Source organism: Phalacrocorax carbo, chromosome 5, assembly GCF_963921805.1.
Source record: "Phalacrocorax carbo chromosome 5, bPhaCar2.1, whole genome shotgun sequence".
NCBI classification, from domain to species: Eukaryota; Metazoa; Chordata; class Aves; order Suliformes; family Phalacrocoracidae; genus Phalacrocorax; species Phalacrocorax carbo.
Genome location: NC_087517.1, coordinates 38,933,719 through 38,952,267, shown reverse-complemented (window position 1 = coordinate 38,952,267; position 18,549 = coordinate 38,933,719). Strand labels below are relative to the sequence as shown.

The 18,549-nt window shown below is 44.2% G+C and overlaps 1 protein-coding gene across 2 annotated transcripts in view; it reads right to left on the bottom strand.

The window, feature by feature from the left end:
- The window catches only part of CPS1 (carbamoyl-phosphate synthase 1), a 123,197-nt gene that overhangs the window by 87,055 nt on the left and 17,593 nt on the right, over positions 1-18,549 (bottom strand). The window contains exons 4-6 of one of the 2 annotated variants that reach the window (XM_064452098.1): positions 17,467-17,554; positions 13,203-13,347; positions 3,449-3,558 (exon numbers count right to left, since the gene is read on the bottom strand). In XM_064452098.1, coding sequence (XP_064308168.1) covers positions 3,449-3,558; positions 13,203-13,347; positions 17,467-17,554 — 343 coding nt within the window. Of the gene's footprint in view, positions 1-3,448; positions 3,559-12,176; positions 12,418-13,202; positions 13,348-17,466; positions 17,555-18,549 lie in introns of those variants that run through there. The other variant, XM_064452099.1, reaches the window with a different exon arrangement.

The window sequence follows — 18,549 nt, the reverse complement described above, 5'->3', positions numbered from 1 at the left end:
TGGGGATCAGGGAAGCAGCTGTGAATCATCCTTGTGATTCCTCACTATTATTCTGGTTCTTCTCTCCTACCTGCTCTGTCAACAAACCCTGTCATGGTACCATTTCTGCAGCTTCTCCCAGCAGAGGCCTGTCCTCTCTTCTAGGCAATCTCTAGGTTCCCACCCACAGGACACCATATGTTTCACCTGACAAGACTCCTAAGTGCTTGGAAGTTGGATTGTCTATCTCTGAAGACGACAAGTTAAAGGCAATACTTTGGGATTCCGCAGTCCACCCTGGTCACAGGGCCCCAAAGTATCCTTATGTCTTCAGCCCAGGCAGAAGCCCCAGGAACAGCAACTTTGTTCAATCACTGCCTGAATACCCTTCTCACCAAGGACAGACCTAAAAGCATGGTAGAACATTCTTCTGCAGTAGAGGATCAAACCTTGGATTTTGGGAAGTATCAGCTCTGGACCAGTAGATCCAATCTCACTTTCAACCCCAGAGAGGGGGACAGGCTAAACATGGTCTACCTTCCCAATGCTCCTATTCTTCAGCTTCACATTAACATGCAGTCCTTCACTTTCCCCCTTATTCCGGAGCATACTGTTACAGCAATCCATTAAAAAATTGCTGTTTTTCAAACCAAAAACAGCTGTAGTCTAGCAACGGATGAAGTTATCCACAGAAATATTTAGCCAAATGCATAAAGATGCTTCAGGATGAATCTGCCCTATACAAAATATAATTTATTATTGTCATTATTGTTTAAACAATACATAATTGGCAACTCCAGCCATCTACCAGATATCAGCAAGTTACAAGAGACATTTTTATGGAACATTGGACTTACTGCCAGAAGATTAATTGTCAACCATTGGGAAACTCTTCACAAAACCCGGAATGGTTGCAGGCAGATATAGACAACGCAGCACACCATCTAGCTCTGAGAAATGACATGTCAAATGAACAATGGCCATGAAATATGTTCAGGTAAGCCTCTCCTGCTGTTTAAATCTATACTTCCTGCTGCAGGTAAACAACCACACGAAGTGCAGTGTGATCACCGAACTGCACTAAGTGCATGGCAAGTGCACATTTGGCATTGCTCTCTCCTAAGTCAATTGGTTATGCTTCCAAAAGACTCTTTGTTAATGACAAAGCTAAAGTAATTAACCTTTCCATGTTATTTGTTATCAGCAAACAAGGACAGAGAGCCATTGGGTTTGGCTAGGATATGAAGGCACAGCTCTGCACTGAGACTCAACGTCCTTTAAGCAGGCAAAATGCCTTGTGGAGCACAGAGGACAGATGGGAACATGAGCTCCAAAGATGCTGCAAGGTCTAATCCTTGCTGTGCCTGCCCAACGGCCTGCCTGTTTTCAGTAAATTCCTGTCAATCAGTTCTCTAGCTAGAATATCAGGGGAAACACACACAGACCTATTGGAGGCAAATGCATTTACTGAGCTGTTTCAAACATGAAAGCATTTTATGGGTTGTAATTCTTCTTTCTTAATTGGAAATCTCCTCTCTTCCTTTTTGTTCCTATATCAAACAGATGGCTGCAACATTAGGATTTTCTTTTGAGCAAATGTTTCTGAAAAGTTCATCCTCATGCTTTTCTAATGAAAATTCAACATTCCACCCCCGAAACAGGCTCTCTGCCCTCTATTCCAGAGTAATACGATAACACTTCAGCCAGCTTTAGCTACTTCAAGCCTGAAAGCTGTACACACATAAAGTGTTCTGCCTCCCAGTTCTGTGACATGAATCAGAACGTGGGAGTCCAGATGAGGAGAAAAGGTGCAAAGCAGCATATTAATCATTCCAGTATAGAGCCTGTGCTCACCCCACTCACTGTCTAGAAACACATCACAGAAGGCAGTGGTCTGAGTCTTAACAGCAGCCATGGCCAAATCACCCCTGTACTAGCCTCCTGCTCCCTCTACTGACAAAATGCTGTGTGCCCGGGCAGCCTGCCCCAACCCTGGGCACCTCCTTCACGCAGGCACTTAGCCTCTTACTGTGTCAATGAAAAAAGGTAGCTGGGTTCCTCTGGAGGATACATAAGGTCTTGATCTCTGTGCTCAGGAGCACCAGGCAGAGCCACAATACTTCTTTCACTGGACAGTAATCCCTGGACTGGTAGCAAATCTGTCACAATCTGCAACAATACTGCAAACTCTTATCTTCCTCTTCTCTGAATCAATCAATCAAGATCATGTTCCTGGAGAGTACTCTGAAGATACAACCTCACATTTTGGATGTTCCCTCCATACCCATATGTTCCCCAGCACAGAGGAGACCTCTCTTTCACAGGCATCCTCTCCAAATCACTAGAAAATGAGCAAACACAGCTTCTGCTGCCACAGTAACATGTGGAGAGGAAATTAATCCATCAGGTCCTCCTTGACTTTTGTGATGTGACAAGATTTATTGCCCATAATCTATCACTGAGAAAAGAACTCTGGTGCCCTCCATCATTCTGATCTATATTAAACAGTTGCTTGTTGGCAGGTATATTAACACAGCCAGTAATTAGTGCTGTCAAAATACTTAAATAATTGCCTCCTAATGCAAAACTTTGAAAACAGATTCCCCTCTGTAGCAATTTAACATTCTCACCAATGAGATAATTTAAAAACTCATCCTGTGAGTACTGGTTTCTCCAAAGGAGAGCAGAATTTGGGGAATGCAAGACAGCTGGGCAAAGACAGCTATGAATGACTGCAGAAAAAGCTCAAGCACCAACAACCTCAAGAGCTGTCTCACCTCCCCAGGAACACGTCCCTCTCCTAACCAAAAGCCTCATTCCTCTGGGCAGATTTCCTCTGCTCAAGCAGTAAAACAAAAGCACCAGCATCTGCCATCCTAAGTCAGCCACTGGCTTCTACCACTCAAGAGGAGAGAGAGTCATGCTAGGTTAGGCATGAATCTGATCCTACCCTTTAGCTGGAAATGGCATGGAGTTTAAGTGCCTCCTTAACTGTGGTATGAGCCAACAAATGTCATAAGGGATGGGTCATATAGGTGACCAACTTGGGAACCTCGAGACTTAAAAATTTTGCACTCTGAAGCCAAGTTCCATTACCCATAAGGCTGCAGAAGCTTCAGACCTCTATATTTGATCAGGGCACTGGAGGGACAACAATGACAGCTCCTCTGCTCTGATTCAGCAATTGCTGCGTTTCAATGGGAAGTGATCAGATCCCTACATACCTCACTATCATGGTTAGTTTTATCAGTCTTTGAAGTTGCTTATCACCACAAATGCCAAGACACAAGAGGACTGCCTGAAGTCTCTTCATTAACTATCTCTCTGTATTCCTGGACTACAGTGTTTTCTTTTACAGGACACTACATGCTTGGATCAGGACCCTAAGAGCTTGGAGAAAGTTGCTTTTGTACTTTAACAAGCTCCCAGAGAAGTTTTGGTGCTTATATCTCATTTGCTTTTGCCTTACCCAGAAAGACCAGTGTTGAATACGACTTCCCCTGCTGTGGAGGACGGATAGCCAAAAGAATAGCCCTTCATCTTCGTCCCATCTTCCAGCACCAAGTTCGCTGTCTGCGCCTAGAGAAAGGCACATGAAGAGACTCAAATACAGGAGGAAAAGGCTTGATGTTTATACAGGTAACACCTAGGACACATGCCTTTCATGCCTCACATTGTAAGTGTTCCTGCCCCTCTTCCATTCCCAGATGCCAAGATACTGTCTCTTTTACTAGTCTCCTGATGCTTTTTCTTTCTAACACTTAAGAAACGTTGTGCTCCTAATGAGGACAAGGCAGCTGGCAAACCTCACCGCAAGCAGAGCATGTGCTGCTATTACTGTGGGATCACCCTTCCATATCACTTTGTTAATTTCTTCCACTCATTATATCTTGCAATTAACCAATATCATAACTCTGTAGGGAAAGGATTGCCTCTCTTCTCAATGTTTGCTCAAGGCTTGCTGCTGAGTACACTAGCTCTCATCTAGCTGTGACCTTTGATAGATGCTTTACTTCTGTTGCAACTGTACAGCTAAGCCGCTAAAAATACATGAATGCTTAGTTGGACTGTGTCAGACAGCAAAATTCAAAATACCAGTCCATTCTTCTGTAGGACACAAGAGGAGAGGAACTCATGTATCAGACGGACACTCATGGTCTCAGTTACCTCAGGGATAGGCATAAATTGTCCTGGAAGAGGTAGGTACAGAACAAGCAGCCTAGACGAAAACTTTCCATAGAATCACACCTCTTTCAGAGAGTGTTTAGCAGAACTGAGTCCCATACTAACAGTGGGATCCCTTACAGGCTTAATCACTATTTTACAGCTGAGGAAAATGCAACACAGAGTGACTTTTACAAATGTCATTTAAAGATTCAGTGGCACAGCTGGGTCTTTGCACATACCAAACTAAACACACCCTCTTTTGCCTCATTTGAAAACTAAACCTTTCTTAGCCTGTCCAGGAACCGGATAGGAAACTACCTGGGAATTCCAGCTTCTACCAAAAAAACAGCATGCACCACAGAAATGACAGGATGAGTAGGGAGATTCCTTTAGACAGCAGAATCACTGATGACATGCAAAGGAAGAGAGAGAGTAAGCAAAGCTGGAAATAGATTTGCCAATGAATTTCTGGGCTTAAAAGAATTTGGATGATGAACCTTTTGGGCCCTCGGAAACTTCCACTTCTGGAATGCAAGCGTGGCTGCCTCCTGGGCACAGAGCTACAGTCACAGAGTGACCACCAGGGCAAAAACCCCAATGGTCTGTGCCACAGGAGATGAGCCAAGTGTGTCCACCAGGCAGCAGCACTCACCATGATTTAAATACATATTGGGTTCTTTTACAGAACAATTCCTCTTACTGGGATTTTTTTAAAGACAAAAATCAAGATCAATTTGCTGTAGAAAGGAGCAGGAGAGCTACTTTCCATTACCCGTAAATCAGATGAACAATCACAGCACGGAGAAATTTCATTCCCAGCATTGAACATTTTGTAACAATCATGGCAAACATTCATCTAGAGCTCCTCTGCAGTTACAAATACTGCACAGATCAATTACTGATGTACTGCAAAATACACTGAAAATCAAACTGCACTGCCAAGTAATTGAATTCTGTGCATCTGGGAGGCTTTTAGCCTTGCATTTTTTCCTCATCAATGTCAAACATCTAGTCATTCTCGAAAGGTTTAGCCACCACTTTGGATGGGATAGTCAGCAAAATCCAAAATCCCTTCCCTCTCCAGTTATAAATACAGTTCTTGTGGTTAAATCCCCTGGATTTAGCCCAAATAAAAATTACAGTTTGGTCAGCTCCCTAATCACAGAATGGCAGGGGTTGGAAGGGACCTCTGGAAAACATCTCGTCTCAACCCCCCTGCTTGAGCGGGCACACCTAGAGCAGGAGGCACAGGGACTCATCCAGGCAGGTTTTGAATGTCTCCAGGGAAGGAGACTCCACAACCTCTCTGGGCAGCCTGTGCCACTGCTCTGGCACCCTCAAAGTAAAAAAGTTTTTCCTCATATTCAGGTGGAACTTCCTGTGTTCCCACTTGTGCCCATTGCCCCTTGTCCTGTCATTGGGCACCACTGAAAAGAGTCCAGTCCCATTCCCTTCACACCCACCCTTTAGATATTCATAAGCACTGATAAGATTCTCCCCTCAGCCTTCTCTTCTCCAGGCTGAACAAACCCAGGTCTCTCAGCCTTTCCTCATGAGAGAGATGCTCCAGCCCCCTGATCATCTTGGTCGCTCTCTGCTGGTCTCCCTCCAGTAGTTCCCTGCCTTTCTTGAACTGGGGGTCCCAGAACTGGACATGGTACTCCAGATGTGGTCTCACTGGGACAGAGTAGAGGGGGAGGATAACCTCTCTGGACCTGCTGGCCACACTCCTTGTAATGCACCCCAGGATACCGTTGGCCTTCTTGGCCTCAAGGGCACAGTGCTGGCTCAGGGTCAACTTGCTGTCCTGTGTGTAATCTCATTAAGCCTCTCAGTACATAAAGCTGCCACACACTCAAAGCATTACAAAGCACAAAGGTTGCCTGGGTGCCTCAGACTGGGCTTTGGGCAGGACCTCTGCCCTTACTGAAGCCTGCTGAAAACCCAGCCCACACTGCTGATACAGGGTACTAACTCTAGGAACGGGTTTCCCTCAGCCTTGGTTTCAAGAGATGGATGTCTTCCCCCAGCAGGCCACATATTTGAGCCCACCCAAATACCAGCTCCAGTTCAAGCAAGTCCTAACACTTGTTGGTACAAGTTGGAGTAATCACCTGAATCACAGTACCAGCTGCAAACACAGCCTGGAAGAATCCTTCAGGAAGTAAAGTCCACAAAATGGAATGACCAGAAAAGTTAAGTTCCATCTAACTCCTGAGGGCCCAAATCCAGAGCAATCACTGTGACCTTTAGAGCCTCACCCTCACTATAGTACTTGACAGGAATCTGCATGTCTTTCCTCCCACCACAGACTGCCTGCCCTTCTACACACCAGACCAGCACAGAAATAATTTCTGTTGAACAGAAGCCCCTGTTGTACTATTAAAGCCCCTACATAGTGTTCAAGTAATGCAGAAGAATGTCCCTGAGCAACCATAACCTGCTTGCAAGTTCAGCTATAGCAAGGGATAGATACTCAATTGTTTCCCTCCCTCACTTGATTTATTATTCTTAATTAAGTGGTTGGTTTGTTTGTTGAGCATCCTAGAAGCAGTTATTCTTGCTTATATTTCCAGTGGTGGTGTTACATATCCCTAAGCTGCCAGCCTACCTTGTCCTTTCAGTTTTGTTTTTTGGTTTTTTTTTTTTAATGTGAAAAGTGATTTACAGGCTATAGAGAAGGCCAGTTGGCTCAGTCAGGGATTAGCTGGGAGAGATTGTTGCTTTCAAAAAAACAACAAACAAGAAATAAACAAAAACCCCAGAGCTTCCATGAGGTCCTTTTGTCTCCACCCTTCTCAGACGCATCCCCACGTAGTCTTGGATAAATCTCTGTTGTAGTCCAACTAATATGTTTCTTCAACTAATGTTTCTTCCACGCACACATCCAATGTGATACACACTGTTTGCAATCTGATTACTCCTTCCTACGCACCAGTAGCTTTACCTTTAGCAGAGTTTCCTGTGCTCCAGAAAGGCTGCAGGGCTCTTGAAGTGCTTTGAGAATGGAGATAGCTAACGGGAAAGATCATGCTGTTGCTGCGGTATTGCTAGATTTTATGCATTTTATCAAAGCAACTTGAGGAGTTAACTAGTTAACTTCACTAAGCACTTCTCACACGAAGTAAATAAAGCACTGTAGCATTAAAAAAAAAAGGAAGAAAAGAAAGTAAAAAATGAGATTAATTTAGTTCCAGTTAGTTCCCTGCTCTAGCAGCCCTTCCCATCTACAGGATGGATGATAAAGATCTGCAAAATCTCAAAAGATCTGCAGTACAATTTGCTTTTTAAAGCATGTCTGCTATAAACCCCTGCACTGGGAAGCGAACAGGTAATTTTTCCTCTTTTGTACTTGCCTCACAGAGTAACCAGTCAAGGAAGTCAAGTTTTTCACTTCCAAAGATATCCCTCAGTTTATCTCGGCAAGGCCAAGCTGAGCCCTGAACGCTGGGCTGCTGGAGGACTACAAGTATGCTCAATACCAAAGCCAGGATGGGCTCTGATGTGTGGCAGAGACACAGCTGGGACTCAATTTCAGTGCAGGCCAGTTTATTTCCCTCCAGTAAGATGACAATAAAACACCTCCTTTCTAAGACAGGCTAATATTCCACACAGCACAGCAGCCTCTGCCACGTTTCTTGGCACACAACTCTGGCTGGCACAGTGCTGGCTCAGGGTCAGCTTGCTGTCCACCAACACTCCAAGGTCCTTCTCAACGGAGCCGCTTTCCAGTGGTTCAGCCCCAACCTGTACTGGTGCATGGGGTTGTTCCTCCCCAGGTGCCAGGACCTTGCACTTGCTCTTGCTGAATTTCATGAGGTTCCCCTCAGCCCAGCTCCCCAGCCTGTCCAGGTCTCACTGGATGGCAGCACGGTCTTCTGGTGTATCAGCCACTCCTCCCAGCTTGGTATCATCAGCAAACTTGCTGAGGTTACACTGTCCCTTTGTCCAGGTCACTGATGAATATGTTGTACAGGACTGGACTTAGCACAGACCCCTGGAGAACACTGCTAATTACAGGCCTCCGTCCAGACTCTGCTCCATTGATCACGACCCTCTGAGCTCTGTTATTGAGCCAGTTCTCTGCCCACCTCACTGTCCTCTCATCCAACCCATACTTCCTAAGCTTGCCTGTGAGGATGCTATGGGAGACAGTGTCAAATGCCTTACTGAAGTCAAGACAGACAACATCCACTGCTCTCCTTTCATCGACCCAGCCAGTCATGCCATTGTAGAAGGCTCTCAGGTTGGTCAAGCATGATCTCACCTTGGTGAATCCATGTTGACTACTTCTGATAACCTTCTTGTGCTCTAACACAAATCAAAAGCACAGAAGAAGCCAAAAGCTACCAGATTTCTTCTACAGTAGAAAGCTGGTGTCAGGACTGTGCTACATCCACTCTGTTGAGACAAAATAACCAGCAACAGAGGAAGAGTTTTCTCTTTGATGGAAAAATGTCTTTTATTGAGAGTACTATGCCATAAGAGGCTGAAAATCTACCTGGACATTGCTAAAAGTTTTATTTTAGCAAATTTGCTTCTGGCTAAAATTAAGAGAAGGCCAGGTCAGTGTCTTGGGATACACCAAAGAAGATTCACACTTAAGCTAACTTTAGGGAGAAGCTTGGATTAGTTCCTTTACCATCCAAGCCAAAGAGAAAGCAAAGCCAAAAATTCAACACAGGTACCATGGTAGAAAAGTCACAGCTCCTACAACTTGAACTCTTCTTAAGGCTCTTCACAACAAACCCACAAATATCTGTTTGTGACAAAAATCAAAGAAGAAGAGTGAACCAAGACAGGTAAGGCACCTAGCAGAAGTCACTGAGCACCCAAGGAAATGAGCACTCCTTCTCTCCCCCACAGTAGCAGCTCACTAAATTCTCCTCATCTCTAAGGGAACAGGCCCCATTTTACCTCCCCTTCACTTTCACCTCCAAAGGGAAAGGAGTGGAGTAGCTTGTGGCTGATCTTTCACCTCCTCACCCATCTCTCTGCTTCCCATGCAGCCATTTTCTCAGTTACTTTCATCTGCCTGAAAATATATTTGAAGAGCCCTTTTACGGTAATCTGGAATAGTTTCTAAAGCCAGTGCTCAAAAGTTTTCTTCCTCTCCCTCTCATTTCTAACTATATTTATAGCTTGCTCCTGGTGGTTTTCATAAGCTTTCCAATCATCTCCTTACTGAGCCAGCTATACTGTTACAAGCCACCTATTTATTGCTTCTACTACTCTTTACATCCCCATTTAACTACATTGGCCTCATATGAGCATTAAATGATACGAGCTTTGAGCTGCAGTCTTTCTGCCCGTTCCTGAATTATAAAGAAGCTAAATTATCCCAAAACACCAGTGATGCTAAGCACCCCTGTGGAGAGCCCACACATCTCTTCTCTGTGGCCCTTTCACCCGTGGATGCTCCATCTCTCATTTGGAACCAAAGAATGGGATGCAATAGGGAAATACAGACCTGTGAGTCCCCACATTTCAGACTGCTCACCTACAGTGGTGTTTCCCCACATATACTGAGCTTAACTGGACAGAAAACAGTCTTGGGAGAAAAATTATTAGGCACTCTGCTAAAACGACCATCCCTCCCTCATGCGCTCTAATGCTTTACTTAGCTAATACATAGGTTAGAAACATGTTTTCATTGTATTTTTTTACACGCTCTAAAATAGCCCCTGAGAAAAAGCAATAAAAGGCAACTACACGCTCATTTAAGCCTGCAATAATGGGAGAATGGGATCATTACCTATACTGCCATTAGCCCACACACCTTAATTACTTTGCATTTCACTCTTTCTCCAAATTTCTTACAATATCCATTACTTCTAATGATGGCTGGAACACTAAACCCAGCCATAAGTCACTACTTGGTCACTTGTCTCACGACTACACTTAACTTCTACACTCTGATGCAAAGCTATGCAATAGGTTGGCTTTTTAGGACCACTTGTCCTTAAATTTTCCATCAGGCCTGCTGCTTTACTAGTTGCCTATGTACATTAGAGAGTGTCTTCCACTTCTGCTTCTGTATGTCCCATGGAAAAAGGTTTATAATCCAGACACTGTCTTAAAGCAAAAGCCCCAGACCAGGAAAGGTTTTTATATTCCAGATTCTGAATTGAAACAGAATCACACAGTCCCTGGCAAAGGTGGAGTTAAAAATATCACCTGTGATCTCAAGAGTCACAGGCTTCTAAGCTGCACTAGATATCAGCCTTCTTGCTCTCTCTTGAGTTCAAGTATCCACTCTGACAGCACGAACTCCTGTAGGTATTGAACTCAAACAGTCAAGTCTATTAAGGAAACACCTTTCCCCAGTGTCAATGCCAAGGCAGAAGATGTCACATAACATATGTCAGAAGGAGACTTCTGGGGCTGGCTGGCTCGCAGCACACCTTGCGATGAGCCAGCTAATCACAGTGCAGGTACTAATGCTCCACCAGACTCAGCGCTTCAGCTGCACAGTAGGTCTTGGCCACCCTGCAATAGATCCTGTCATACACCTTGAAACACAAAGAGGGCCCAATTCATTCTGACCCATCTGGAGTGTATTTGCAATTGTTGGGACTGAGGCTAAAATAGCTCCCAAGGGTTTCACTTGGTATTTCTTTAACAGGTATTCATTCTCCTTGCCTTAGCATTGGTGGCGTTGGCTTTAAGCAATCACTCTTTAGCTTTAAAAGCACAGCATTAGGTAGATGCTAGAACAGCTGGTAGTGTAACTCCGTCAGAGCAGGGTAGCAGTTTTCCATGAGTATGAAACTTCTCAATTGGATGCCTCAGCATTATGAGATATGACCTTGTATGTCTGTCACTGTGCAGTCTTTGAATGAGTGACACCATCAGTCTGCCATTTAAGATGGCAAATCTAAGCTTCAGATGCTAATCCATCAGTATAAGGATGCATTAGATCCAGTCTGCTACAGGTGCCTACCAGAATTATCCTGGGGTGTGTAAAGAAAGATGCTGTCTCCTCAAAAGCTGAACCAGCAGTCCTAACGGTGGGCTACAAAGCTTTACCAGAGGAAGATGCCTTCTACTGCAGCAGACATAACCACAGACTAATGTGTCTTTGAACTCACTTCTCCGTGCATCGCAAGCCTTCAACTGCTGTACTCTACAGAGCACGGCAGAAATAACTGAATCAGCTCCAAAAACCAAGACAGGTATCAGAGGCAATAGAGACAAGCAAGAACTGCATTCCAACAGAACTCTTCAGTCCTGCTTAGTTGGCTCAACAGTTTCTAAAACCGTAGTGAACTTGAGTGTACCTGCATGGACTCCTGTTCTGCAATACATAGCATCAGCATACTGGTGCTACAGGCCGTCACCAGTCATAAAACAAGCAGCCAAGTGTGAATCCTGGGATCCTATCCTCTAGACACTATGACATTTGCCAACAGCACCTCTCAGTGCATTCACAAGTTCCACCCACCCAGAAATACTGGCAGTAAAATTGTCTCCATTTTCTCCTATTCCGTTTCAATTTGAAGCACAAATCCCAAACAGAAGAGGTTGTTCAAGCTGTGTCACATTTTGCTTTGTCACACCAAGAGACACTTTCTAGCACAGTGCTGAGATTTCAAAACAGAACAATAGAAGTTGGCACTTGCCCTGGAAGATGTGAGAGACGGCACAGCTCCACCTTGGGGCTCTGACATTGTTTTAACATGTCATCAGTGTCAAACCAACATAGCTTCACCAACTCCTCATGTCAGAGCCCTAATTCCTCTCCAGAAGGTGCAGCTGCAGAAACTGGTAATCATGGTAGCTTTCTAATTCACGAGTTGTCATCATGAGGAGGCATAACTTCTGCTTAAGTCAGATCTGATTGCAAGGTCAGGATCAATATCCTGGGAGAAAGATTACTGTGCTGTGTTTTAAGACAGTGAACAAGGTAACAGTTCATGTCTGCTGTGCACTGTTGCAAAGGGGAAGACAGGTCCATTAGCAAGAACACTAGTCGCAACACAGGTTCTGTTTTTAAGCATAGGTGAGACAAAGCTAAACTGAGAACTCACACACTGAAGGAAGGGATGGAAACAGGGATGCCTCTTTCCTCATCCGGTTTCTCTCTGCAGCCAGTTTTTTGTTTTAAAAGTAATGGGTCTGTTGCCAGAAGCTCAGAAAACTCCTGAAAAAAATCAGTGGCTGTGGGACAGGTAAGAGAAACCCTAGTTCTCAGTGGGCAGAAATGATACTGCTCAGCCCTCTACTCCATCCTGCCAGGTAAGACAGCATCCACTGGGTACCCGCAGCCCAAGCCTCTGAGAGCTCTTCCCTACCACCTGCTGAAACATCACTCTTCCGGTTGCTAATTCTATTACACTGTTGATTCAACAGGATACACGTGCAAAAGCACCCTTTTCAATGCAAACTACATTATGACAAAACACTGCCAGAGCTACAGAATTCAGACAGAAAGTCCCATTTCACCACTGTACTCTGCCACACCTCCTTAGTAACACTAGCAAAGCTGGTCAAATGTAGCTCTTGTAACACAGAGCAGAAGAAAGTTGGGGAAGTGAACTGAGGGGTTCCAGCCCCAGTAAATCAAGAGCTTATACACTGATGCATTCACAAAGAGTTGTCTACCTCTCTGGCTCATCTCAGAGCCATCATCATTTCCAGTACATTGAAAATGGATCCTTTGTGGATCCAATAGGATTAATCACATTCTTCAAGTGACGCACGTTTTTAAATATCTAGCTGATTCATCTTCATATGGACTGAAAGATCTGCTCTGTTAGCTATCAGTCCTATAGAGGGGTGGGGTGTTTCTAAAGAAAATACCATATAATAATTAACTGAAACCCTGAACTTCCACCTTTTGGTGCAATTTACCCTATAATTTTCATTCCAGACTACACAGAGTGTGTTTGCTTAGCTAATAAAACCATTTAGCCAAGCAACTCCCTCGCTGAGGGTTCAGACAAATCTCCTTTGGATCAATTTTACATGTCTAGGTAAGCCCTGTTATCTGCAGCAAGCTATCTCTCAGCATGCCAAACACATCTATTAAACCACAGTAGCTCAGTTACTGTTACCTTGATGCTCAACAGCCTGGTACCAGTCCTTGAGAAACTCCAGTGATCAGCAGACACATTGCAAAACTCCAATCTGCCTTTCAAAGTCTTCACCACTTTGCAAGCTGTCAAAATTCGTGTCATCTTGAAAGCTGCCGGTGGGTAACTAAAGTTTAAAGAAAACAAGACAAAATAAAAATCTGGTCGTATGTATTTCTTCAAGATTTGGTGCAGACAATACACACTTGCAGATCACAGAGGAAGAGAACAGAGACACAGCTGGTGTGCTGGACTGACTGTACAGCGCTGCCCTACACCTTCCCATTTATTCTGCCATTAAAAGTCTCTGGTGCAGCCCCACCTCCTCCCGCCCCTCCTCAGAGGGGTGCTTGCTTAGACACCGTTGCAACACTTTTCTTCAGGCTGGTCTCTGAGCACTGTTGTAGGGGTTGCATCACAGGCCAGACACTAGCCCTGCCTGCTAGAAGACAGCAAAACCTGCTAGAGAAATCATACCCACAGCAATGAAGACAGTCCTCAAGCTCTGAAACAAACACTTTACATTTCAGTAAGAGACAGGGAACGGCACCACTAGTTCTCCTAACAGCACATGGTCCAGGCAAATTAAGAGAGTCTGTTCACGGTGTGCTTCTGAGTGCTCTCCAACGTGTGGTCTGTGGTCCGCACATTAGCTAGTGGGACAGCCTGTGACTGCTACAAGCACACTTGTACTAAAAGAATTCAAGTGGGGAGATCAAATTCTGGGGAAAGCCGTCATCTTTTTATTCTGTGGTTGGAGAGTACACAGTTACCAGAAGCCCTAGCGCAGGTCCCAAAGTGCTGCCTCTCCCCAAATAAATGAAAAGGGCATCACCAGGAAAAATAAGTGGCTGCAAGAGAAAAACATCTTTTGGTAAAATTTCAGTGGACAACAGCTGAAATAAGGCAAAATGCTCCATATACTATCTCCTGACGGACTACAGACCTTTGTGACTATCACATATTTCCTATAACCCCACACTAGAGTCTTTAAAAAGAATTGTGTTCCTCATTAGCCAGACATGAAAATGCCTAATGAAGGCAAAAGCTGTGTGAGAAACAGAATTTTTTTTTTTTTTTTGCAGCTGGACACTGTAAAGGATTTAGGTGACCTTTTTTAATCATTGACAGTAAAAATCAGGACTTCTTTGTATACAGTGGTTTGAGATTAGTCTAATTTGATGCCAGTATCACATAAAAACATTTCCTGTGCAGCTCATTATAGCACCAGGTTGAACAGTCATGCATGTAATAAAAGACAGATAAGAGAGGACAACGGGTTTGGGTACCCTCTGGGATGCGGAGAGGTTATTGAAGACTTGGATGAGAATCCCATGGGAAAGGCCTGAATCCAGATGATTGAAATAGACAGACAGAGACAGGGTGCAAGACAGACTGCGTGTAGAGGAGCTCACTGCTTTAACATGAGCTTTACACGTTTGAAGAGCTGGGAGAAGCAAGCCAACAAAGTTCCCTGGTAACTTGAGTGTGGTTTAGCAAAGATATAACCATTTTTCTTGCAAGAAGATACCTGACAAACATTCTGATTTATAGAAGGAGCTTGAGAGACACGGATTTCACTTTTTGCAAACAAACAAACAAAAAACCACAGGGAACTGGGAAATATTTTTGTTAGCTATTCCTCCATTTGCTTGGCTCTAGCCTGTAGTGATCTAGACTGGAGATACACACAGGAGAGGAGACACACAGAAAGCAAAGGCACGCTTAAAAGTGAATGGACTGCAAAGACCTATACCTTGTACTAGAAAGGTCATCTTAATATACAAACACATGCACTCACGCATGCAATTCAGAAGCCAGCTTTCTTCCAAAGCCACATTTCACATTATGTTAGCTTTACACTGCCACAAATGTCATACATATCATTTGGAAGGTTACAAGCCCTGACCTTTGTTATGGCTATACCGAGGGGCAAATTCTGCACTCCATTTTACTCTCTACTAACATCAGGAAGTTACTTTGGGCCCTGGGTATACACGTTTGAACCAGAACTCACACTCACAGAACTCACAGAAATTCACATGGCCAGTTTCAGCACCCTAACTGCTAATTCCTAACTACACCTTCTACCACCTGAGTTTCAATGTGGCTGCACAATGAGGCAGATGGATCTATCTAAAAACTAACCCTTTCCTTTCTCTGTGAGGCCATTCATGACAGGGGGTCAGGAGTGAGCAGAAAACGGACCACACCTTTTGGCAGAGCAGCATCTTTTGCCAGGCGAACCAGCTGCATAACCATATCATGAACTGGATTCAGTTTGTCAGGGTTCTGCAGTACATACACAGATCTAATGTGGCAGCTCTACGTTAAGGGTGAATGCTATATGGGGGAACAACAGACAAAAAAACTACTTTCCTTCGTCACCTCCACAGCAAGGATGCCCCATTGACTACTTCTATAGATTTGACTCTGCTGTCTTACCTTTTTTTCATCAATGTTTTATTATCAAAACTGATTAATCCAACCTCAGACCTTCTGAGATTAGGAAGGTTATTGCTCCAGTATAAGAACCACCTTCCTTTCCAAAGCCTCCATCATGATGGAGGAACCTTCCTCTGCCAAAACCAGGAAAAAACATCCAAGCTATTTGTCTCACTGCCAATGTGCTAAAAAGGGATGATGAACTGTTGACTCTTTAAGGCCAGAAGATATATCAGGTATTCCTGAGAGAAGCCTCAGTTCAGAAAAACCTGTCAACATACAAACAAGCTTTCTGTGGTTTAGACAGATCTTAAGTATGTGCTTCATTTAACATAAAGACCAGAAGAGGCAGAATCACTGAGAAACGGAATCAACAAGGAGAAAGACGCCAACCACAGAATAGTGAAAAAATGAGAGCAGAGACCAATTCTTTTATGGAGGTGCAAACACACTGCCTGAGCTTAAAACCTGTGGGCCAATACATGACTTGCAGTAGTATCGCCCCTTTAGGAAAGAAAGTTTGGGCAGAGGCCCTGGAGGAAGGACACATATCAGAGAAATCAGGAACATGAAGCCATGAAGGCAGAAGATTCACTCAGACAAGAACGGTTCAAGTACTGGTGGGGGTACTCACAACTCAGGCTTTCTTAACATGGTCTTAGACTTGGCATAGTTGTTTAGAAAAAGGCAGATTGCTTTATGTTTCATATTTGTTTACGCTATATCGTACACAGGTAGTAGGACAAGGACAGCAAAGTGCTCATTAAAATCAGGAGCTTTTTCTTGCTGCTTACAAGTGAAAAACACCAGAAATTGAATTCATCACACAGTCCCACTGTACCATAAAAACCAAACAAAATCAGTGGTCTATGGCTCTGTAAATCCTCAGGGCCAAGATAATCGAAGAAAGCTAAGTGCCTACATTTTCAGAGACTTAAAACAGCCTGCTTGATTTCCAGAAGTGCTCAGAGCACTTGAGGCCCTGCTTAGGTGCCCCAAGGACTGGTGCCCCAAAACAGAAGTTCCCAAAGCCACTCGTCACAGCTGCGAAGCTCTGCTACAAGCAACCAAGCTATGCAGGACTTTTCATTTTCAAGTTCTCTGTACAAAGCACAAGATAGTTCTGTTCTTTCTTGAAAGACAAGAGATATGGGCCAATCTGTGGGCATGTTGGCCCAGATTCACATCAGCGCAAGTCCCAGGTAACTGCCTCCAGCTCAGCGGAGCTCCAGTGGCATAAATCTCCCCTGGATTGGGATCAGAGTAACAAGCAGCCCACATGAATTGCTTGGACTCTCCTTCTTATAGCTGAGACCAGAGAGGAGTTTTTCCCCATGTGTCCTTCAGATGCTTTTGGAAATCTCTCCTGCCATCTGTCAGGTTGTGTCTGACTTCTGACCACCTTGTCTTGCCCTGACTAAAACGTATTCCAAAAATACTGAGTGGAAAAGCAGGATAGGTGAAGGTGCCAGCAAAACTGAAATACTCTGCTGCCACAAGGAACAAGATAAACACTTTCCTCCGTCCCTACAGCTAGCAGAAAAGACCTCAAAGTGATTTGGAAACCCTGTCTTCCATTCCAAGACAAGCTCCACTTGCTTCCCAGGAACTTATAGCAAGAGTTTTGAAAGCGTGTGAAAAATATTAAGATTTACCATACATTTTCTAATCAGGTGTTAGTTTATCAAGCAAGATCACTGCAGTGGATACAACAGTAAGTCTGAGCTAGATAACAATTTTTGTTCACGGCATACTGCTACCAACTCTATCAAACCCCATTACCTCAGAGACCATAACTCACTTTTTTTGCAGTATGTAGCAGGAGGAAGAAACATGCAGATGAACTAACAGCATCCAGGCATACCCTGTCACCCGATCCTCTTGGATTGCTGCAAGAGAGAAAGCAAGCTCAGTTACACTTTCAGATCTTTTGCTTTGAGCCAATCTCAGATCAAATGAAGTGTTTCAAGCAAAACCGACGATGTTTAGAAAACGCAGTAATTGTGATGCAAAGTGCAACAACCCAATACTTTCAAAACTAAGGCTGATCTTCACGTGAGTATATGGAGAGAAACTGAAAGGAATTAAGAATTGAGTGCAAGACTAACCCCTCGACTCTCCTGAATTGTTATTTAAGCCACAGCCAGAATGTGGTTTTTTTTCCACATAGTTCTATTTTAGAGGAGGTCTAGGGTATTTTAAATTTTAATAGGAGAGGTACACAGCAGATCAAAATACAATCTTTAGATGCAGGTGCTGCATTTTGATTCACAAAATCACAGGTTGGAAGGGACCTCAGGGATCATCTAGTCCAACCTTTCTAGGAAGAGCACAGTCTAGAAAAGATGGCCCAGCACCCTGTCCAGACGACTCCTGAAGGTGTCCAATGTGGCTGAGTCAACTACCTCCCTGGGGAGATTATTCCAGTGGTTGACTGTCCTCTCTGTGAAAAATTTCCCTCTCGTGTCCTGTCAGAATCTTCCCAAGAGCAACTTGTGTCCATTCCCCCTTGTAAAAAGTAAGTCTCCATCTTCTTTGTCGCTACCCCTTAAGTACTGGTACATGGTGGTGAGCAGCACACTATTTGCTCACGTTGAGCTTCCTGTCCACCAGGACCCCCAGGACCCTTTCCACAGAGCTGCTCTCCAGCCAGGTGGATCCCAGTCTGTGCTGCACTCCTGGATTATGTTTTCCCACGTGCATGACCTTACACTTCTCCTTGTTGAACTTCATAAGGTTCTTGCTGGCCCACCCTTTCAGCCTATCCAGATCTTCCTGCAGAGCAGCTCTAATTCCTAATCTAAGTCTAATTCCCTGCTCAATTTGGTGTCATCTGCAAACTTCATCAGGCTACCCTTGATCCCGTTATCCAGATCACTTATGA